The following is a 24136-nucleotide window of genomic DNA, read 5'->3' as shown; positions in this document are numbered from 1 at the left end:
AAACCGTACAAACACACAGGAAGACCCAGTCCCAGTTCTGAAATCTGCTTAAGGTAGGTATCAAGCAAACACTAGAAAAGCAAATTACAGAATCACCTTAAATCTACAGTGTGGTCTGTGACGTACTTTAATGAATCAAGCTTGGATTCCTGTTGAAGACTGATTAAAAACGTGGCTATTTTGTGCAGTGGACTATGTGGCAGTTATGATATGCATAAGATGGATAAGAAAACAAAATAGTTTGGGGGCTGCTACTCTAGGTTTTGTTGTTTCTGTTTTGGTTTGCCTTCCTTCTGCATGACTGTATGGCTACCAGCTCATTAGTATATCTCTCAATTCTCAAGCCATTACACTTGAGACTCTTGGCTTGATATTAGCATTGCAGCAAGCATTACAGCTGCATTGGTCGCTTGCTTAATTTAAGCTTTGGCTCTTTGCCTCTGCAATCTTAGTGCAGAGGTCTGTGAGCCTCTGAAGGTTTCACTTCCTGTATACTTATTGTGAATTCCTTATGCTGAATTCACTGTGTGCAGGTGCAATGCAGATTTCCTTTAGCGTATGTTGCCAGGTCTGAAATATGTTTAGACTAAAGCCACTTTCTAGAGGAAGCTAGTATTTATTTCATTCACACTCTATCCAGTACTCCTTTTCCTATGCAACAAGGAGTGCTGGCATTCTTTGCTGCTAGTTTACTAGGCAAGACTCACGTTCTCTCAATCCCAACTGCTGTAGCCCATATTTGAAATGTGATTTCAGGCACACAGAAACCAGGAAGAAATGTGAGAGTTTTGCTGAGGCTTAGGGAGATGCAGGAAGTTACTCTGATAAACTGCAGAACAATAAAAAGAATGTGGATTTACCAGAAAAATCTACTGGTCCCTGATGTGATTTGCAGGCAGCTGGTTATGTCTTAAATCAGCTTTTGCCTGCTACTTTAAATCTAGCCTGCTGAAACACAGAGCGCTGGTATTTCTGAAAAGTCATTGATCAACCTTTGAGCAGAAATGATGACTGTGTTAGCAATTTAAGACCTAGACAGAGAAAGCAGGCTTTGAGTATATCCTTAGATACACTTAGATAGAAAGAAATTACAAATCTTAACCCTCTGGAGGTGGCATTCTTGCCTCTGACTAGCGAAGAGCCTTGAGTAATGAGACTCTGAATTTGAGAACAGCAGTTAAGTCCCTACAGCTGGCTGGGATGAAAGAGAGCCTCGGTGTCTCTATGCACTGCACAGATTTCTCAGTCCTCAGAGTTGTAAAGCAGCAGGGCATGAGCTGAGACTTTAGCTGCATGGAAGAGCGTTTCACCTCCTCCATCACAGCTGTTCTGCATAACAAATTGGAAACCCTTTTAAACAGGATTCCAATTTGATGAAGTACAGTAAAAATACACAGGACTGACACAGAGGTTACCAAAAGCAATCAAACCTAGCCCTGGAGGGAAGAACGCCCTGGACACAGTCCTCACGTTAACAGCTACAAAGTACACAGTGGAATTGCCAAATGGATTTAACAGAAGAATGTTAGTGAACAGCGACTAAGTAAAGGAATCTTTTGCAAGAGAAACAGCCTGGAGAAGCAAGAAATAGCCAAGTGTGTGAAAGGAGGGAAGTGTTTCACAGTATAGAGACAAGAACCAGCACTCCTGCAAACAGTGCCTATGGAAAACAAACCCATTCATGCTGCCACTGTGCTGAGAACCACTGCGCTGTTGCACTAGTAACTGAATTTGGGTTGTTCTGAGCAAGGGCAAAAGGACAGTAGATGCATGGAAACAGCGAACCACAGCAACAGCAATATCTTCCAATTTGCCCTCCAGGAGATGACATTAAGGAAGATTTTTCTGTACATGCCCAGCAATCCTATAAAATCCCCATGCAAATGTAGACGAAGACTGAAGAGTATTTCATATCACCCGGAATTCATGGAGGTATGTCAAGCTTTCACAGGGATGAAATGGGCACCATTTTATAGAAACGACACTAAAGTATAACACAGTTTAAACAATATTGCTGCTGTTGAGCCCTTAAAACCATAAGTTACCACCAGCCCTCGCATAAAAATCGTAAGAATGCCTATAAAATCCTGAGACTTAAAAATAACAGTACTAATATTTACATTGCTTACGCTTGTCTTCTGGCTTACGAGCATCTGGACTATACAGGAGAAGAGATATTTCACTCTTCTCCCTTATGAAATGACATCCCAAAAACTGCCAGAGCTCTACAATATTGAAAGCAAGGATTTTAACGAAAACCACCAAAAATTCTGAGAGTTCTGACTCAAGACAGACATTTGACAGCAATATTAACAGAAGGTACAGCCTTTTACTTGAGGTGCGGCATAAAATTGGATTGCAAAAATAGAATCTGTATTAAATTCTGTTAGGCACTTCCATCAACTCAATAAATCATAATTTGCTGTTAAAAGCCCACATGACAGGAGAAAAGTGCACAACCTAAAAGTAGCACGAATCAACAAGAAGATTAACTGAAACTGCAGCAGCATCCCCTTTTTATCCCTGGAATACACAAGGGAGCTACACGAACAAAAAAACCCCAAACATTTAAGCTCTAACATGAGGATCCTTACTGTACCAAGGTCAGGAGCCTGGGGTTCCTTTTCCAGCAAGTCTTGACACCTATTAGGACAGTTTGTCTACAGAGGTTTTGTTGGCAAATACAGCGGTAAAAGTTATGCAGTAAGAATAACAGCAGGAAAAGACATAACAACATGGAGGGCTTTTGCTCACTGACACTGTTTGCAAAGTCTACTTCAATATTTTAACCCAGGTGTTTGCCTGGAGTGTTCGGTGCTGTACCAACTGTGATTCCTTTTCTCTCTTTCAAGGGGTTACACCAAAGAAGCTCAGTGTGACCTGAGCATTACAGCATACCATAAAGGCAGTCTGATTTCTTCTGACAACTACATTAGTATATTCTCACATTAAAAGTTAATGTTATCACAGTTCACCTTAATTATCCCAAATCAACCCTTGAACTTTCAGGAGTCACCAGCTCTGACTCTCTGCGTCATATTCTGCCTCCAAACCCCTCATCGTTCTCAGGGTCTCCTTCTGAATCGATGCACATATCTGACCTCTGGGCAGTTTAACCAAAACACCAAAGCTGTGCTTTTCACTAGTTATCCAGCCATCACTTCCCGGCATCACCACAACAGTTCCTATTTTCTTATTGATGGCAAGTGCTTACCTGAGTTTTGTGGGTATTCACCAGAGAGGGTGCAGCAGCCACCATGGAGCTGCTGCGAGGCCTTGGTAAGGGGGTGATCTCTGGCTCAGGTGGTTTCTCTGGCTTTTCCTGCAGCATATGCCTCAGCCTCTGCAGGTAGTACATTAGTGACCACTGCGTGCCCTCCTCGGACCAGTGTGGCTGCAGCAGGCAGCGCAGCACTGCCACATCGAAGTATGTGGCATAGCGAGACTTCTGGCATGGTGGGATCACCAAGGACACCCTGTTCCAAAGAGGAGGAGTACAAATGTTAGTCATTAGGTTCCTCAGCCCTCCTTAGGTACTCAGCTCTCTGAATAAAGAACCACTCAATGATGATGTCAGGTTTGTACGTTCAGCTGTTCTTTCAGGGATCATGCCTGATACCACAAAGTTTTCTTGGATAGCTGGAAACCAGGTCTGTCCTAGCATACATGCTGGTCCACCCGAAAAGACCCAAGAGCTTGACTAAAAGGCCTAAAATTTAGGCACCCACCAAGAGCTGTAAGCCACACTCTGCAGAAATTACCAGGATGTGCACACAGCTGTGCCTGCTTGAGCTTGCAGGGATATTTGACACTGACCCTTTGGGACTAAGGCCCCAACTGAGGAAAGCATTACTGAAGACACGTAAGTGGATATTTAGCTTTCAGCTCCCTAGAGGACTCAAGTCCATGCTTTGTTAAGTGTTTTCTTGAATAGGTTTGCTTTCTTAAACTGTGGTCTGAAGGCAGGCCTCCAGCACTTGTGCTGAGTAATTTGTTCAGCTGGAAACAGACAACCCTTGAGCTTCTGCTGGTCAGATGCTAGTAATACATCTTTAGGAATGGTTTACACTTGTACAAATCAGGCCTTACTTAAGAAGGAACAGGCAGGACAGCTAAGTTAGTTAACCCTTTAAGCTAATTAAATTGATTCTTACACAAGCAAACTGTTATGGACGCTCTTTGCCTGGGTGTGCTAGAGAAAAGGACCATTTTTAGCCTTCATTATAATTCTTCTGCCTTTCAGGTGGTGTCATTTCCTGATGGGTTTTAGCATGGAATATCCTAAGTATTGTAGAAGTTAGTGCAGGCAAAAGCAAGATATCTGTAGTAAGCCTCAGAAATGAGGCTCCAGGGATTTCAGTTTTCAAAGGAATCATAGAATCATAGAATGGGTTGGGTTGGAAAGAACCTTAAGATCATCTAGTTCCAACCTCCCTGCCATGGGCAGGGACACCTCACCCTAGACCATGTTGCTCAAGGCTCTGTCCAAAAATCAAGCCTGTTTCCAGAGCCAATCTTACTGCAATAAAATGCCCCAACTTCTTTATTGCTTAGTTTTATATCATTTCTCTCCCAGCAGAGTACAATTGGCCTGACCTACCCTCTGTACAGTTACTAGCTGTTAAGAGACAATCTGTCAGAAAGGCAGCAGTGAAAGGAGTTGGAGGGAATGAGAATCACATGGGAAAAGAAGGTGTGAAATGCTGGGGGTGGGGCAGGAACTCTGGAGATTTGTCTATTTTTTTTGCCTGCCAAAGTACCCATTTTAGATATTTCCACTCAGTGTGTTAGAAACACACTGAACTGAGGACTTCTGTGATTTTTGGATTCTATAAACATGAACAGCACTTCCATGGTTTGTATTCTCAGGCATTTGGGAATCATCACAAGAACATCAGGTATTTATACTTTTTTTTAAAAGGCATTTTTACTCTCAACTCTGCTACACAACATGCAAACAGCATTGGCAGGACACCCCTATCTCACATTCTGAACAGAGGCATCCAAGGCCACAGCCCAGCAGAGCATTAGGGAACAAGCACCAATACTGACCAGTGGAACCTCTAAATGCCTAAAGTGAAAGGAATGCTTGAAGTGCTCTTCTGGATCACTGCCCAGTGCATCCAAGGCAGATACAGGACTGGCAAAGGATAAAGAAGTGTCTGTGAACTTTGACACCACTTGGAATCACATAAACTCGGCCCCATATTACATGCTTGGAAAGAGGGGGCAGGTGGCAAGGCTGTGCTTGGAGCAACGCGTGCATCTATAACTCCAACCTGCAGGAGCTGGTTTGCTGCCAGCCCCACGGGCTAATACTGCAGGCACTTGGCGACTGCAGACCAGCCCGTCTGTGTCAGCATATGTCACTATCTGCAATCTATAGATTCAAAGCTTCTCTCCCAGTGCTGTATTCAAGGTAAAAACGTTACAAGTTTGATGACTTTAAGATGAGCTGTCATAAAAACCTGAAAAACTGAATTAGGAAGAAGAAAACAATGATAGATGGATATATGCTATAAAGTTTTCCCCATAAACCTAATGCGAAGGCTGGTTTTCTAACAGTCAAGATTGTGTCACATAGATGAGGTCTGTAAAACAAACATAAGGATAGTTGGGATACTCAAAGCATCCCAGCGAAGGAAATAAGGCCACCACCTCAGAGGCAATTGTAGAGGAAGATGCATTGCTCCCAGGTCACTTTGCAGGACCCAGATCAGTGTCTGAGTCTAAACAGTCTTTCACGCTCCCCTGTATGCAGCACAGGCAAACCTGAGGCACAACGCAGCCTGGAGCAAGGCATGTTCTCCTTATGAAATATTTGTCACAAAAGTCCTTCCTGTAAAGTCAATTTTCCAGACAGTGTGTTCAAGGCTGCAGCTGGATAAAGGGCTGTGGCTTTATTTGCCTCAGAATTAAACTACATCATCTGTAAATGGAGATTTTCACTGAGTGGAGCAGGGATAATGAGCCAGGATCAGAGGAAGAAGCCATTTCCCCAGGAAGCGTCTGAGGAACCCGAAATTAAACTCTGTACTTCATTTAGAAGGAAATCTAGTGTTCATATGATCAGCCTGTGACTGCAGGGAGAGTGGAAAGGCAGCCTCCCTTCAACCCGAGCCAAGGACAAAGGAATACTGTGGCTGTTGGTAAGCAGAGTAAACAACATTTGCTCCCCAGTTGTCTGTTGCCTGGCAACCAAAGCTCCCTGTACAGTTTTAACTGATCAATGAGTCCTGCAAATGAGGAGGCATAATGATGCTCTCTTCAAAGCCTGTCTGAAGCTTCATCCCCATAGCAACCACCAGACCCAGCCTGACAAATCGATCACCTGATTCCGTCTTCTTAAAAGGCTGCTTATTTTTTTTATGGCTGTGCACTCTGAGCACTAGTGTTCACACACAGAAAGGCAGTTCTGTCCCCAACTTCGGTTTTACTGGCTCACATTAACACAAATTAAAGACTCTGAACTAACAGCAGCCTTAATACAAAATCCTTAGGGAAGCCTCCTGATGGGATCTGAGTCTTCGAGAATAGCTTTGCTCTTTCCACCAGTGAAAGGGTGCACCAAAGCCATTTCTGAGAAATCAGAGCCTTTCCTAGATTATATTCAGAAGCCCACTCCATCCCACATTTCTTCTGTCACGGTAATGAAGCAATTTCTTCAAACACTGCAGTGCTTTGGATATGACATTTCCCAAAAGAGATAAACAACTGGACCAAAATTTTCAGGAGGAGTTTAAATGACACTCCTAAATCCATAAGGACCTAAAAATATAGCTAGGCTTCCCTCCCTCTCCACCCTCTGAAAACACTCATCAGCTTCACTTTACTTTATGGCCACTACTGAAAATCTGGTTCTGCCTTTCTGTACACAAATCTAGATTAAAAGATGTTAATTTATCAGTGCCACGCTGGAAAACTATGGCCTGAGCTCTGCAGGGCAAGCTGGGAGGAAGTGTGCGTGGTTGCACTTCTTCATCAGCCTGTTTCTTTGGACCAGTAGTCTAAGGCAAGCTAAGCAGCAGGATGCAGAGAAGGCATAATGAGGGAGACTTGCAAAAATCCTCTGTTAAAGGAAACTTGACCAGAAGGAAGCCAGAAATTATACCAGTGGCCTGAGACTGAATCCAGCTCCAAAGGAGCACTGAACCTGCACCTTATGTTAGTGCCTTTGATTAAAATAAACTAACATATTAGAAAATACCAAAGAAACTGTTCCAACTGGCCAGCTAGATGCTTCTCCAATGAAAGTGACACTGACTATCATGTGTCATCACCTTATTCATGACCCAGAACTGAGATTTGCTGAATTGAGATAAACACCAAGCACCCTTGGTGTGTATGGACAACAGCAGATTCAAGACAAAGGACTTTTGCGACCTCCACCATTGAGTCACACCAGCCTAACTTTCTGCTGAAGAGATTTGTACCTGGGATGTGCAGTACCTCTCTCCTGAGAGGTTTGGGAGGATACGCTTCCATCCAAGGAGTTTCCACGATGACATGCTGAAAAAGTGGCCTTTGGAGGCACAGAATCTGGCTGGGCTGTCTCACAGACCACCTGCAGTCCCTTTGGATAGTTTTAATAAAAGGAAATAGGTATATAAACATATTTATCTCTCCCCTACTAGTTTTCTTACTGCAATTTGTACTTAGACATGACTATTACTTATACCATAATACCATGGTAATACCAGCGAGAGACTGATCAAGCCCGGGGCTTCTCAGTACTAGGCATTGTGCAGGCACAGGGTAAGACAGGGCTCTTGCCCAAGAAAATACAAAAGATAGAAAAAGGCCAAGGAGATCCCGAGAACTGCACCCCATACCCTTTGGTTCCACTGCAGACAGGTCTGGGAGCATTCAGAAGAACTCTGAAGAACTGTTAACTTCTGGAGATGCAATACTTCAGGATGGCAACTCCAAGTGCTGTTTCAATATTAATTCCACACACCACCCCCCCCCGCCTCAGCTCCTTATTCAAGCTTGTCTACCCTTAGCATAGAACTTACCTCGGTATGTCCACTGTCCAGATTAGGGGATTCACAGGTCACGCTCTGATTGTTGGTGGGAGAACTTCTCTTAGCTGAGAAAAGAAGCCAAAGGAGGACATTTCAGGAATCACCTCTAATATTCAATCGTACCAGGGAAAGGATAAACCAGAAAACAAAACCAAACCCAAAGCAGCATCCTTCTGCTCCAGACTTCCTAGGCATTAGCCACAGCCATAAAAAGAAGTGGTTTAATTTTTGCACAATCCTTTCAGTTGTGTTGTCACAATCTTGTCTGCTGAAAATCTCTATTTTTTTTTTAATTAAATTTGAATATAAATTTTATCCTAAATCAATTTGGCATCAAATTGTGTTTTCCTGTGCGTGCTAGCGCCTTTTATTTTGGAGCTCTTCCTCCTGTTATTTTTACATATATTACACTCCTTTCTAGGTTACGTCTCTCAGAATGTGATTTCCAATTTGACAAATGCCTTCACCACAGGAGACAGACGAATGACATGCAGAAAGTTTGATCAGCGATACTCTAGAAGAACAAGGGCATCACAAAGGCTAGGATGACAATCCTTGAAATCCTGTCACATCTCAAGCTGTTCAGATGAGACTTAGTATCAGACTGACTCCAAACAAAACAATTTTAAGCTTTTCCAGTAGAATTTTTTTAAGTCATTGTTTGAAGGAAAATTTAAGGAAATGAAACTTTTTTGACCCAATTTGAGCAACAGAATCTTCCTTGACATAAAGAAACTCGTTCCAATTTCTATTTCTGTTCTGCTGAAAACATTTTCAAAACATAACAGAGTATTTTCATTTCATTTCACTCCTGAAGTTATTCTTTAGGGATTTTCTGACCACACTTCAGAACTATGGAAAAAATACCAACAGTCAAAGAAAACTTAGGACTAATTCCTTTTGTTATTTTCAGGGCTGAAATCCTATTTTCTAATTCTAGAAGTTGAAGCAGAGGGAGGAACAGCTAGATACCAAAGATGGGTTTAAATCATTTGAAAGACTTGATTCCTTTTCAATTCTGGATTGTCCCAGAGATGTACAAAGCCTTCAGAACAAAATATGACATCCAAAATGACTTGCCACCAGAAAAATCTGATCTGACGAGCTGCTGTGAATATTCCAGCTCCATGCTCTTGAGAATGAGCAAGCAATGCTACAGTGATAAACCCAGCACACTTTCAGTTCACTACCTTGTAGGAATTATGCAAAACTATGGCCTAAAAACCATTTCTAGGTAGGAGGAGAACCTACACTGCCAACTGTGCACTCTTCACTGTTAGGTTTTGTCCAGTGCCAGCCTGGGAAGGCCTTCCCCACTCGTGTCAGGGTGCTGCTAGATACTGCCTTTGCCCTTCTTAGCAACTAAGGAAGGTATAGTGAAACACAGATATGAGGCTGACAGGAAACAATAACTCTACTGAAGAGTTTCTCATTTCCTATTTGTGATTTCCCTCTCATCTCCTATTTAATTGTTATGCAAACGTCAGTTGACTCTGAGGGGGAACAACCTTAAACTACTCTCAAAAGTTTGACTATTTCCTGCAGGATTAACATATCCCTTCAAATATGATGGCCACAGAACGTAAGGCATCATCACACAAAGGAAAGATTTCTCAGTTCTCAGGAGCTCCATTACCACAGCAAAGTCACAGACCTGTAACGATGTTCCTGACAGGTTTTACAAGGGCGTTGAAGGCAGAAACTTCAGGCTGCCTGTGTTCCCACATAGGCTGCCAAATAACAAGGCCGCTAGCCAACCGAAACGTCAGGTCTGACTCCTAGGAAGACAAACAGAGGTTGTATCACAAGCTCACACAAAAGAATCTTGTTTCCAGTCTAAAAGGATTGTCATATCTCCGATGCACAGGTCTTACAAGAAATGAGTGAGCCCATGTGCAGTTCTGAGGTCAGTATGTGCTAATGCAAGGGCCACTGACACTACTCAGCAGGCATTAATACATTTCAAGTATCACTATTAAAAAATAATAGGGAAATCTCAATGCAAAAATACACAAGAGGCTTTTTCCAATTGCAAATTCTATACTAGTTATGAACCCTGCTTTTTCTAGGACATTTAACTGTAAGAGGCCATTCCTGTAACCCTAAGCATCCCTTCTGACCAGATATAACCACTTCATATTTAGTATTCAATCTCAATCTTAGGATTTACACTCTGAGACTTGAACTTCTTGCCCCAAAAGAATACTAAATATTAAAACATTACTTAGAATTGAGGAAGCATGACATTAACAAATTACTCTGAAATAGCAGTATACAAAAATGTCATTACGATTAGCACTATTAGTACCTGAGCTATGTCAATACAGAGTTATTGGTACTACTCACACTTATGCCATCATTGTTTTACGTATGCAAGTAGCTGAAATGATGTAAACTAGTACACAAGTAAATCTTAGGGGATCAAGGTACAGGTATGCACTTACTTGACCTCAGGTCAGATCTGTATTAGGAGACACTGCTCTTGGTTTAGTCCAGCTATCCCCACAAGGCAAACAAACATGGTAATAGCAGTTTTGGCAACATAATTACTGCTGCACCACCATTTCCTGTTGACATAGCTCCACATATCTCAGACAGAACTAGAAGAACAGCTGAAGGTGACCGCTTGTAGCTCTCCAGCCCTTCTATTCCCTACTTTTTGTTACTGTTGTCTCATCATTATGAGCTCACAATCCCTCTTATAAACTAAGCTTGGTTTTAATTACTATTTTCAATATGGAGCACATTGCAAGGCTTTTGGAAGTAGTACCCGTAGCGTGTTGCATTTTTACTTTGCACTGCTAGCTTCTGGTGACATGCCAACATAGTTGTTAAGTTACAGGATTATATGCATCCCCCTCATCCCCCAAAAGCCTCATTTAAAAACACATTGCTAAATACTCAAGATCCTCTCAGAAGTTAGGAATTCCAGCATCTAGGTCGGCCTGTGCAAATACAGATCATCTTCCTTGAGCACACGCATTACTTTGGTTGTCTGCTCAGATCAGTATTCTTCCCCTGAGACCTCTACCTCTATGAAACACAGAGGGGACAACGCTGACTTAGTGAGCCAGTTACATGCCTCATTTACCTCACCATTTTTGAGCTTTGCTTTGATGACAGAAACAGGCATGTTTTCATGGGCTTTTCAATGTTCATCACTACAGTATCTCAGAGATCTGAGAGATTTCCAAGGTGAACAGGAGATATTGTTATTGATCCCATGTTGTAAATGGGAAACTACATCCCAGAAAGATTAATATTAAAAAAATTGAAACCTAGTCTCTAACAGCTGGGGTCTACTTCCAGTTTCATTTCATTTATCCAAAGGGCAGCCCACATTTGAATGTGTAGCACTGGGAAGAATTCAGCATTTCTTCCTGTCATGGCCCTGCACCTTACAGAGAAAATGGGAACTAGTAAACAAGTGTGAAAGATTTGGGCTAAATAAACTGAGCAGTACTGTACAGGAACTCAGTAGCAGAAGCAGGGAAAAAAATCTAGCTCTCCAGACCTGCTTTCATCTGCCTTAACCAAGATTACCTTTTATCTCCTGTACTTTCTTATTCAACTGTTGTAGCATGCAGGGCAGGATTCAAACAGGTAACAGCCTCCATCACTTCATGACTTTACAGACCTTTTTCAAGCACCTACTCTCCAGAGCCAGCTTCTCTTCTGAGGAAATGTAAAGCTGGAAATGTAAAGGCTAAATGGCAGCCCTCCAGAGAGGCTGAAGACAAGCGGCAGGAGGCCGAGCATGCTCCTCCTCACACCACTCTGCAAAGCCCAGTGCACTCAGCCCAAAACCAACAGAGGGACTCCAGCTGACAGGAAGCCTGCAGCCTCCTTCCAACTTCAGAACAAAGGAATGCTCAATAGCCTTTGCCACTGCCATGCTTATACCACTATCATGCATTCGTGGTAATTAGCACCAAGATGATTAGTAATGACAATAATAAATCCCAGTGGCAGCCCCACGGTGGAATCCCTAAAAAGCTAGCAAGGCCCTTCTAACCAGTGGCTGAGAATCACAGGAGCAAGCTAAAGCTCACAACCCTTTCTGCAAGTTCCAGGGTCCCAAAGACTTCACAAGGGCCACGGATCTTTGTCATTCCAGAGGGCTTAAAATGGCTCACTTCAAATTTATTTGCCTTTGTGCCTGCCTGATGCTGCAGTGATTGTTCATGTCACTGGAAGTATTTCTTCCTGATGGCAGTGGTATTCTGCCAGCTTATTAAAACATTTCTAGTGGTCACCCGGTGTGTAGGCTGAATTAAATAACAATTTCAAAAGCAAAATCATTCTTTTCTGGCTCAGAGCTGTCTCCGCACATGTACCTCATCAGTGTTCCACTTACTTTAATCCTGTGGACGAGGGGAGCGAAGAGGAACACAAAGAGCTCCACTGTGGCCATAGAGTTCTGGAAGAACTTCCTTCTGTTGTTTTCTTCCTCATCATTCGTGGTGCCAGGCCGGGGATGTCCTGGTGATCCTTGATTTTCAGCCTGGTGGATAAAGGCGCTACTGCTCCCTCCCCAGCTAGAGCCTCTGTCTCCTCCAAATCGGTCATTGTTGCAGTCTTGAGGGGCCTCCAGCAGCATCCAATGAAGAGTGTGTAGAAGCTTTGTTTCAGCTACTCCAAGCTTATCCTGGTGTCCTGGATGGAAAAATGCATCACAGTATCTCACAGGGTTTCCATTAATGGTCCTGTTGAGACTTTCAGAGCTGCACAGGAAAGTTGCCATCCGACTTCCTGATGAGCACTGGAAAATTAAAATTCACTACGAGTATCAGCCTAGTGCTTCACTATGTTTGAAACCTCCTAATTCACAAGTTTCCATTTGCTTCACAGCATTTGCACTTCAGTCCCTGAAATGTCAGTTGCAGGGAAGCTGAATGTGTGGACATAGAGTGGCCCTAGAAGATGCCGCCTCGACAGTCTTGTCTGTTTGACTCTAATGAGTAAGACAAAATGCAAGTGAGCACTGCACGGTGCTCAAGCTGTGTTCTGTTAATGTTCCCTACTGGCATGTCTCATGAAGCAACTTCCTGCTGAAATCACTGCTGAAATCAGTAAAACACTAACAAAGTAAGTCCTGTCCTTACTACCCAATTGACTTATCTGCTGAGAATCACATGCACTGGTCTGCATAAAAAGAAAAAGAAGATTAGAGAGAAAAAATAAAGAAGAACTGAAGATATTAAAAGTATCTGCTGCAAGTGGCCACTGCAGCATGCCCTGAAAGAAGTATCTATTCCTTCAAGGATCCCATCCCTGCTGGGTAAGTAGGTCTTTCGCTAAAGCTAGTTCTACTATCTCTGGAAAATAACTAGCAAATTATTATTGAACTATTTTGACTCTTCAGCCCATCAGACTGTAAGCTTTACTGGGGAAGCTCTCTCAGGTTACCCTGAGAACAGATCATGAAAGGCAATCCACAGAATGAACTAAGTGGGACTCTAGCATTTAGAATAGGTTGGTACCCTGAGCATCAATGTGTCTTATTTTGACTGATAACTTCAAGAATGGAAAACCAGACTCACATGAGCACTAACCTAGCTTGTTTCGGTTGGAGAGCAATGTGGCAGTGCAGTGCAGCACGTGCGGGAGCGCAGCCTGGACGAGTTCCCAGCGGGAAATGCTCTGGATGGCTTCAGAGAGAGCTGGAGAAAGGCCATGCAGCTTGTTCTCTACTAAAACTCTTTCAAAAGACTAAAAGTAAGAACAAAGGAAAAAAAAGACACTGTACATCTATTTCTGCACATACCTTCTAGTACATAGAATGCTCTCTTTTCAAAACCTGTGATCTGTAATTTTTCATTACAGAACTAAAGCACAGCTTGTAATACTTCTCCTGAAAGACACACTGTAGCTAAAGTTCACCAGACATATGGACATACTTGGCTAAGAAATTAATGGGCCGCTCAACATACTTTCTGTAATAAAGACAGAATTAAAGCAAGCATCGCGTTATTAGTAAGTGCTGACATCAAGGCAGACTTACAGTTGTGCCGGGCATTAATCTGGCATGCAGTAATCCTGTTGAAAGTCACAGGAGCTAATGAAGCCTGTATTTGTGGAGCTGAGAGCTGGAGATTCTTTTCACACACACACGCTCTCTCAGTTTAGTGTAACATAAAGGGCAACCCATTAAAGGTATATAGGCCTTAGGAAATGTTTTCACACCCTGCCACAAAAAATAATCAATGTACAAAATTTTTTGTCGAGCCATGATGTAATGGTTTTGTGAACACTTAAAAGAGCTGATGGCTGCAGCAAGTTCATTATTTCCACCTCAAGCAACACAAAACAAGACTATCTGCCTTTGAAATCCCTAAGGAAGCTCCTTATTGCTAGTTGCTCCAACCATTTCGGTAAGTTGTTCCTCTGTTCAGACACAAAGATCTCATTAGAGGTCACAAAAGCAGTTATATTCCTTCAGTGAAGTTCCTAAAGAGAAGAAATATGTTACTGACAATGCATGTCCTTGCCATATACCAGCTTAGCCTCCTGGCTACCTATTTGCTCACAAGCTGTTAAACCAATTTTATCAAGCTCTGGGCAAACAAGTAACTGTTGGCATTCACTACCTAATGGATGCTTCAAATGCCCTCACTCCAGATTCATAAAGCTTATCCTTCAACACCAGTCGTACTGATTTTTTCTGTAAAACTGGGGGTGGGGTATTAATAAGAATAGACTTTGTCATAAAGAAGAAAAGCAGAAAGGGCAGCAGCCATGACCCAGCTCTCCTAACTGACCAGCCACTCCCAGGCATGGCACGCTAACCAGTGCTAACACACACTCTTCTGCATACCCCAACAGCTCAGTGCCTTTGTTCTCTCAGGTGATGGCCACATTTGCTGCTGTGGGCAGACATGAGCTCCTCTATCAAGGGGCAGGATGCCCTAATGCAAGCATAGTGCTGCACCATTATGGTTTTACAGCATCCCCGTAACACCTCCAATGTGGCCAGCATAGAGAAAGAGAAACACATCTATCTGTACTTACCACCTAAGACAGAAGCTCCCCAATAGCACCAGGCATAGACAAAGAGGTGGTAAGATGGACTGCATGATTTACCCAAACGTATTTGGGGGGTATCCAGAACTTAGTGTGCTTATAGCAGACTAAGCCCTTTAGCAACACAAACTGAACTTGAGGAAATACTGACAATAAACATCAAAGCTGCCAACAACCATTAAGTGTGTATAGAGTCACATTGCCCACCTACTAGAAACCCCAGGTTCTAGTCAGCAAACTCAACAGACTCTCTTTATGGAGCAATGGCTGAAACTGGAGGGCATTAGTTGCAATATATTTGCCATGGATTAGGCTGGCAGCAATGTGTGTTTCTCAACACCCGGATCAGACAATATGTCTACCAGGGAAAGGATGCTTCAAATCACTCTTTACAGCAATCTGCTGGGGATCAATTGTCTACAGAAGGAAATAGTCTCCTGCCATTCTTCCTATCAGTTCAGAAATAGGGGGAACATGAAGGGATGGCTCTCAGGAGTGTCAGATGAGCTGAAGGCACCCTCCAGGGAAAAAGCCCTAGAGCAGGGCCCAGTGCTTAGCCTGCTGTATGGACAGCAGCGCCCTGGCAGAGACACAGAGAAACTATTAGTGCCTCTTGAACCAGACTTCTGTCCTTGAAGGGAACTTTACTGCCCTATTCTTCCAAAGTTCAGGCTGCATCATGGTGGGAAGCAGAGACCATTGCTAAAGTCACTTCAGATCAGAAAGAACTTAAAATGCAGGTAGGAAATATTAACAGTTTGGGGAAGGTCCTTTGAGGAGGGAAGAGTTCCTAGAAAGATCTAAAACATTAATCTAGGGGTTCATAGCACAGGGGTGGTAAGGCTTCATTGTTCACTAAACAGTAACAGTACTAACACTGAAAAGCAATGAAACACAGATGCCAAGCACTTTATTTACAGAAAATGCCCATGATCAAAAAAAAATATGTTTTCTGCAACCATGTCCATTGGCTAGACAAAATAAAGGTGGCATGTTTTTAAGATCTGTTCCATATCTATCCTTTGATCATTCATAACAACAAAATATATTACTACATTTGCAAAACACAAGCAATAAATAGAAAAAAAACCAGAAAAGAGGTAAACTTTGAATTTGTAGGGTGCTCCAGAAAACATGCCCAATGCAATCCCAAAAATGGGTAAAAGAATTTAAAGCATATCCTTGAGTCCACTTACTCTCACCCCAAAAAAATGCATTAGCTTTAAACAGGACTCCTTGCATTCCCATGGGGTCACTTACAGGTTTCACTCATACACATTAGCCACAACATGGTGTCAGGGCAGAACAACTTCAGAATGGGGAGAAGGAAGAACATTGAGTCCATACTGAGGCATGAGACTGTTCAGACAGTGTAAGACAATGCAGGGAAGGGAGGGGGTATTTATGTCCAGATTAAAGGCTATTTTTCTTAGTCCAATTGAAGTCAGTGCAATTGTTCAGGTAAGGAAAACAAGGCTATGAAAGGGTCAGATTTTCTCTCAAGTATTATGGCACAAAGCAAAGCTCGAAGCAGCAATGCAATCTGCTCTTGCAGACCAGACGCTGCTCTCACTGAATCTAGGCCTCCAGCATCTGCTTCCTCAATGCACAATATGCAGCAAGTTCTACTGCAGTAAGTTTAGAGCCAAGAATAATAACAGAATGCTGCACAATGTTGTGTCATATGCATTGTCAGACAGTTAACAGCCTATAGACATGCCTAGAACAATTCTGGCTGGAGAGTTTAAAAAGGACAGCTCATGTAACAGACGCACAGTATTTTTAGGCACACTAGTCAACACAGTGGTGTTAGATAATCAGCTTGATGTTTCAGAAGACAAGCCAACTACCTGCCAAGTTCCAGAAACCCTGTCTCACCCATGCATGCTGCATTCTGCTACCCCACTGGATGCTATAGAATGTGTTGGATGTGGGCAAACATTCTAGTGCATTGGCAGGGATAGGAGACTGATAAGAAGGTGGCAGATGCAGCAGCTCAGGCTGTATCCCATCAATTGCTCAAAACTAAGCCCCACCTTTGAAAGCCTTCTACCATAATCTAATGATTATGGTAAGGGTTGGAGAAGAATCAAGTTCTCCTTCATCCAAGGGATGGACATTGATTGGTCCTTCACGAAATGCATTTTTCCAGAGCTCCCTTTCCCTTGGCTGAAGCATGTGATTTATGTTGTCTTGGAGTTCAGGGTTTTTTTGTTGTTGTTGGCTGGTTGTTTGCTTTGTTTGGGGTTTTCTTGCTTTGTGTGGGGTCTTTGTTTTGTTTTTACACTTAGTAAATTCTGGTATGCGCTCATAAAAGGTGCTTTAGAATCAGCTTCGGAGACACAGAGGAAGACCTGATACCAACAGCACAGCATGAAGCACAAGGCAGTCACGGACAGGTACATCATGGGGAACACACAGAGAAGGAAGCTCTGTCCCTCTACCCAACAGAGACAGACATTAGCTCACAGATAGGCCACAACCTCAGACTGTAGGTGCTTCAAGGCACGGCTCCTACACACTGCTGGGGCTCCTGGTAAAGGTCATAATGCAACAAAATCCATTTTCTAGTCTCTGCACAAGTTATAAACCTGATATAAATGGTAAAAAACAATGATGATGCCTTTTGCTCCACCTGCCAGAAATGCAATTCATTTTACTCAGCAACACAGTAAGCCAGCAGCCCTGTATCAGTATTTGGCATCTAGCAAGAACCCTGAAAAATTTATGGATTTCTTAGAAGAAAACTAGTCAGCAGCAGCTAGGGCTTCACCAGCATAATATCTTGTGAGGAGGAAGTCAGAAAATTGCTGCAGAGAGACCTAAGTACTTCAAACTATTAAGATACATGTCCAGACCAAGTTTTTCCACTCTGTCAAGTTTAGGTGCAACTGCTTAATGTACTTTAAGTCATCCAAAGATCAGCCACAGTTCAAGGAACTCTGAAATTCCCTAGATACCCATCTTACTTCAACTTGCTGCATGCCTTCCTTTTCTCCTCCATTTAGACAAGTAGGTTGAAGTTTCATTTGAAATACAATTAGAAATAAGAGTTAATAGTATCTGCATAATAACCCTTCTTTAATTATGCTGCTAAGACATGCTCCCTCTGTTTTCCAGCAGAACTCCCTCCAGCAGAGAAGCTATTTTCATCTTGCACAATGGTAAAAGTACTGTTTAAAGCCTGTCAGTAATCTTCAGATTTTCAATATTTGAAGTCTGAAAGAACTCCAGTGATTGCAAAATGAAATTACATCAATCTAATCTGAAAGCACATACACACATGATGAGCTGCAAGTTTAGACCCAGACTGTCATAGCTCAGTCTGCCCATCCCATTATTTACTTAATTACTAATTATTTCAATTAATAATATCCAAATCAATACATTATTGTTGTGTCTAGAGATGCACATGATATCCAAACTCTCTAAATGGGAAAAGACTTCAAATCCTTCATGTGATTAAAAGTACAAAATTAAGTTGAATAGACTAAATCCACTCCTGGTGTAAGCCGAGAAGCTTCTAATCCACCACCATGGTCAGCTCAAGTTGCATGAAAAGTTAGTTACTAATAAGAATTGAAAAAGAGAGACATGTACATACCACACAGGATGCTTCATATTGTTTCCCCAGTTTAGGTCTTAAAAATGCACTGAAGGAAAGGAGAAAAAGCATTAGAGATCCAATACTTCAAGTGTAGATTTTGGTTAGTTATTTTTCTCATGTCAGAAGGTTAGCAAAAGGCTGACAAATGCAATGTAAAGGAAGTCATAAGGCCATAATAATGTTCAGATACCTGTTGATAACACCTGACAAAATGCTGTTACCTTTTCTAGAACACAAAAGTACCCACACTGATATGCCAAGAGGCAGTTAATCCACCCTCAAGAAAAGTCCTGTTCCCCATGAATAAAATCTTCCCCCGGGTAGTTTTCAGCCATTTTACCCCAGTGAAAGATTTTCAACATATTCTGTTTAAAATGTGTTTGCTGAACTTCCCTTTGCCTCTGTTTTAAGCAAGAGATCTGTTTGTCAGTTTAGTATTATGCAATTTCCTCCACAGTTACTGATGTGGAAGGCTTATGACGAAATGCAGGCCTGTACCCTAGAGGTACAGAACACCCATCCTCTGCTATCACTCCCCTCCAGAATGGGATCAGAGTTAAATATTAAAAAAATAAAAATAATCAGGTCACCTTATTACAGCATTATTTTGGGTTTGGTTTTTTTTTTTTTTTGGAGGACATAAACTGTGGAATAAAGGGATTTTGTGACTGAGGCCTTAAATTAGAGCCACAACCTTCAAACCTTCCAACCTCCCCCACAGCTCCCGCAATGTTTTCAGTTTAGAATTCTGTTAAGACAGAAGACAGACAGGATTCACAAGGAACATAAAGCCCCAGCCATACATTCAGCCTGCCTCTCACACATCATTACTTTCCAATCCAATGAAATAAGGTGAGACTTTGACGTATCTGTTTGCATGCTGACCTCTCAAAGCACAGATTACAGTTCCAGGATGGCTGCAAATACAGATACAAGCAAAGCTGCAAGTCCGGTGCAGCACTGAGGGGTGCTGCTTCTGGTACCAGAGCTCCAGAAGTCCTTTTAAAAGTGTAGGGAGGGGAGGAATGGTGGGGGGGGGAGGGTGTACAGGGGACGGTGAGGAGGAGAAAGGTGCATAGACACACATACACATGGATGTTTTAAAGTCAAATCAAGCTGCCTGGGACTGCCACTAGGTTAAGATGCCTCCAGTCCTTCCCCCATCCCCGATACACACAGATCGCTCTATACTGAGTGCAAAGAGAACAGCTTATTTCATGCCTTCATGTTGCAGCTGCAATAACCGCTTCCTCCCTGCCACTGGGCAGCAGCTGGCCCACCCCCCTCCCCACTTCCACTGCCCTGTTGCAGCTATATCCCAAGTACCCAAGGCTTGCTGCTCTCACCTGGTTTGCCTCCAGAGGAAGGTCTGGATGGGCAGAGGGATGCCACGGCCGCTCTCCTGCTCCTGGCCCTCTGAGCTTTTCCTTTTCACCATGGTGCTGATGACAACTGCTGCTGTGAGCCAGTCTTAGCAGATGTACCAGTCGGGATCTCCCATGGCTGCCTCTTTGCTCTCCGCAACTCTTTACCCTCTTCCCTTCATCCTCCGCAGCCCACCCGCTCCCTCCCCTCTTACACCTCCCTTCAGCTTTGCTGGTGCAAAATGGCTGCAGAAGGCAGGGAGGAAATTAGGGGAGCGAAGATGTCCGCGTCCCTCTGCTTCCTCCCTGCCTTCAGCACCTCCCTCTGTGGACAGCTCCAGCACGGAGCGCCGCGCCGGCAGGCGGTGACGGGGGAGGGTGGCGCTGGGGGCGGCGGCGGCGGCACCACCCCGGCCCGGGCCGGGCCTCCCGCAAAACTTCCAGCGCCTGGGGAGGGACGCGGGGCCGCTCCCCGCCGGCACCGGAGCAGCAGCGCTCCTGCTGCCTCTTCCCTCCCTCTCTCCCTCCCTCGGGCGCGAAACTTTCCAGTTTCGAGGCCACGTCAACCCGCAGCGAGAGGTAGATGCAAAGCAGCCGAGAAACGAGCGGGTCAGGAGAGTGACTCCCTCCCTTCCTCGTTCCCTCCCTCGCTGCCCGCTTGCGGCAGGGAGAAGTTCAAATGCACTGCTCCTGCAAATCGGGTGGAGCCTGATCAAGCTTGCCCGCAGCTGTAAAGGAGGACAATCGAAAGAGGGCTGAAAAAGGTGCGGGTGGTGGGGAGTTCATTAGTCATTTATAAGGCTGGGTTCTCTTGCTTGGGGATCTACAAAGGCAAGAGCCCTCAAAGAGTCTGACACAGCACGGAGCAAGGCTGTTAAGTGGGGAGATAATCGTTTATCTTAAGAGTGGGGAGAGAAAGGAAGCCAGTAATTGAAAGCAAAGATTGGTGGTAGGAGTAGGGGAAATTTGGGTAGTTATTCCTTGGGTTTTTCTTACGCAGCAAGAGTTGAGACAAACAGTGGTGGAGAGGATGGTGAGCAGCAAAGCAGATTTACTTGTGTTTCCAACTAGACACCAGACTGATTTGACTAATACAAAGATATGCTTGAGTCAGGTTTGCTGGAAATATTTCTCAGTCATTGTTAAATTAGATCTCCTACCTATCAGAAGATAGTGTACTACTACAAATAATTAACAGAATATAACAAAAGACCAATTCAAGTCTACCCTTACCAGTTGATTCTTCACACACAAAAAATGTGCTATTCCATTGTTTATATAAAAAGATTGCAAGTTTAGAGACAGATGCTCCAACAAGCCAACACCATATTTCTTCCTGTCTTTGAATTTTCCTATTTAATATTAGGCACTTAAAGACTGACCAACGTCATTCCCTCCTGGAGCAGGAGCTGAACTGATCACCACCACCTATTTTCTTCCTTGCGGGTACTTTGAGAAACAGGTTTGCTGAAAACCCAGTGCCACTATTTTGATAATCTGCATGTATTCCCAATGGGATAAAGTTTTTCCTGGTGCCCAATCCAACCCTTCCTTGCAGTGCCTTAGGCTGGTCTTGATGTCCACTCATGGAGAACAGGGCCCTATGTGGTCTACATGTTGCTAAAATCCCCCTCTTGCACAGAAGGAGTAATAAGCTAGTTAGTTAGAAGGTTATCTGTTAAGCAAAACCTCAACAGTATGCTTACAAACAAAAAGTTCAAATAATTAAAATCACTAATCTGCCCAAGTGCTGAAATGCTCAACTGCTTGGGTTTGTTTGTCATGTTTGCCTGGTTGGGATTTTTGCTGCCAGTCACTTTCTGCTGGGGCACAGAAGTAAAGCCTTTTTATTCACAGAATTAGCTTGCTCAGACAAGAGAGCTTTAAATTACTATTTTCTTTCCTTCAATTAAATGAGTTCAGACAGGAAAAAAAAAATAATGAGAACTAACTGCAGAGAGAAGATGGGTAAAACGAATCACTTCTAAATGCAAGGTATTGAAGATGTTTCCCAACTCCACATCCCTTCGATAGATCCAGGACTTTTTATACAAAGTCTTCTTCATATAAAAAAAGCAAATTTGAGTTTTAATTTCTGCCACTTTGCCTCCTGACAGTCAGAAATGAAAGACAACGCAGTAGGAGTGATAAACTTATTTTTAAATAATTGCTTTTTCCAGTCCTGTAACGTGTTACAGAATTACTGAATAAAGCACAACTTCAGTTAGCAACAAATCCGAAGTCCCACTTTATTTGGGGTTCAGTAATTATCAAGCAGGAGAATTGCTCTTCTTCCAAGAAAAGTACGAGGACTAAATAAAGTTATGATGCTATTTGCAATTAAAGGAAAAAAAGTTGAACGGATCTGTGAAGGCCTCAAAAAGTGGAGGTCAGTGTCTTCCTCATGGACATTCACAGTATGAATAACTGAACTCACAGCTTCACCCCAGTCTGGAGGATGGCTAACCCTCAGCCAGAGATGAGGATTGCAGGCTAGGGATGGTTTATGTTGATATTATTTTCAGTACCATATAGTATCACCCTCAAAATTAGCACCATCAAGCATTTTAGTCAGTTACAATATTGAACTGGTGTTACACACTTGCATCCTCTCAGTAACTGGTAAGCACAATTCAGATACGGGGTTTGCTTGGTTTTTTTTACATCTCTCTCCTTATTCCTGCATTCAAGAAGCAGTCACAATAGCTTCCTGTTTGCTGCTGTAAACATAATCTTATCACTCCCATGCTCTGCTACACAACAGGAAACACCAGAGCAAAACAGAACACTGCAGCTTGCCTGCAGACTGCAGCCAAAACCTCCTACAAATTCTCCTAATTTAAAGGGACACCAGAGGCACTTTGTGGTCAGCCCAATGCAGCTGCTTAAGGCTAACCAGCCAAGGATGAAAACGAGAACACAATACTCCACAAAACTCCCCAAGTTTAGTTGGAAAACAATGGCATTCATTGGTTTCAGACCTACCCAGGTAAACATCGTTGCTGCCCCTGAACAGAGGTAGTCCTAAAGAGCAGATTTTGAAGCTCGCTAGCAGCACTTCACCGAGCCTTCACAGTGGAATTCAAACATCGTCTCTTCAGCCCAAAGAGAAGCAGGAGTGGGGCACGCATGAGGCAACTGGGCTTTAGCTCCACATCTGTCAGTGTTAACTCAGAAAGCAGCAGGACAATATATTAGTACCACTACCTGGCTTTCTGCTACATCCTTGAAGTACTCTTTAGGAGGAAGAAATAGCTTTGAAGTACAGCACTATTTTCTTTACTCTTTCTTTGTGCATAGCCAGCATCTTCCCCTGTCACACAGTCGCTAGCAAGCAGAGCTCAGGTAGCCCAACAGACACCAAAAGGAAACTGCTTAGCTACTACTTTGTACTAATCAAAACACGTAACTGCAAAGTGCATTTCTAGTCAAACTCTGTTCCTGCCAGCATGCCTCTTGACAGCTAGAAGTGAAACAATGCAGTAGGAGTGATAAACTTAATTTTAAATAATTGATTTTTCCACTCCAGTAATGTGTTACGGAATTACTAAATAAAGCATAACCTCAGTTAGCAAGATATCTGCAGTCTAATTTTATTTAGAGTTCAGAATATTGCTCTCCAGCAACATGCAGCCATAAGACGCCTTTATCCCTCTAATTGTATAGAGGTTTGAAGTTACAGAACCTCTGATGCAAAACAAATCAGAGAGCAAAGAAAAGATTATCAACAGCTGGCACTGCCCTAAGAACTGCAGTCCTAAAGGTGCAGATTCTCCAGTCCAGCCTGGCTGTGACCAGCACTAAACCCAGGAGGTAGCACAAGTGGTTTATATTAGGTTGATGGTGGCTAGAGACCAGTTTTGCCCTTGCCTTATTTTGGAGACTCCATAGACATCCCCCCTACAAAGGGCACACAAAGCTGAAATGGTCTGTACCTATGTAAGTGAAAGAGTTTGCAAACTGGAAATTACACGTGTAAGAGAAGGAGGAACTTGACAGCCTGGAAGATTTTACTTATCTCCATACTGAACTGCTGCTTGCAGCAGAGGCTTTCAGATTTGCAATCAGAATTTGACTGTACCTAAATACTAACACTGCAGTGGATGCTGCAAAGAGAA

At 43.1% G+C, this 24136-nt stretch overlaps 1 protein-coding gene across 19 annotated transcripts in view; it reads right to left on the bottom strand.

Annotated features, from left to right (window-relative positions):
* The window catches only part of UNC80 (unc-80 homolog, NALCN channel complex subunit), a 123511-nt gene extending 103211 nt beyond the window's left edge, over positions 1–20300 (bottom strand). For 18 of the 19 annotated variants that reach the window (XR_003991487.1, XM_030486765.1, XM_030486769.1 and 15 more), the window contains exons 1-8: positions 20001–20300; positions 18652–18700; positions 13580–13736; positions 12382–12680; positions 9679–9802; positions 8016–8089; positions 7434–7573; positions 3215–3476 (exon numbers count right to left, since the gene is read on the bottom strand). Coding sequence is in view for 18 of the 19 variants with exons in the window: in XM_030486765.1 (XP_030342625.1) it covers positions 3215–3476; positions 7434–7573; positions 8016–8089; positions 9679–9802; positions 12382–12680; positions 13580–13736; positions 18652–18700; positions 20001–20092 (1197 nt within the window). In the remaining variant the exon portion in view is untranslated. Of the gene's footprint in view, positions 1–3214; positions 3477–7433; positions 7574–8015; positions 8090–9678; positions 9803–12381; positions 12681–13579; positions 13737–18651; positions 18701–20000 lie in introns of those variants that run through there. The other variant, XM_030486780.1, reaches the window with a different exon arrangement.
* Positions 20301–24136: the final 3836 nt, after the last annotated feature.

Source organism: Strigops habroptila, chromosome 5 (genome assembly GCF_004027225.2).
Source record: "Strigops habroptila isolate Jane chromosome 5, bStrHab1.2.pri, whole genome shotgun sequence".
Taxonomy (NCBI): Eukaryota; Metazoa; Chordata; class Aves; order Psittaciformes; family Psittacidae; genus Strigops; species Strigops habroptila.
This window is presented reverse-complemented; position numbering and strand designations above follow the sequence as displayed.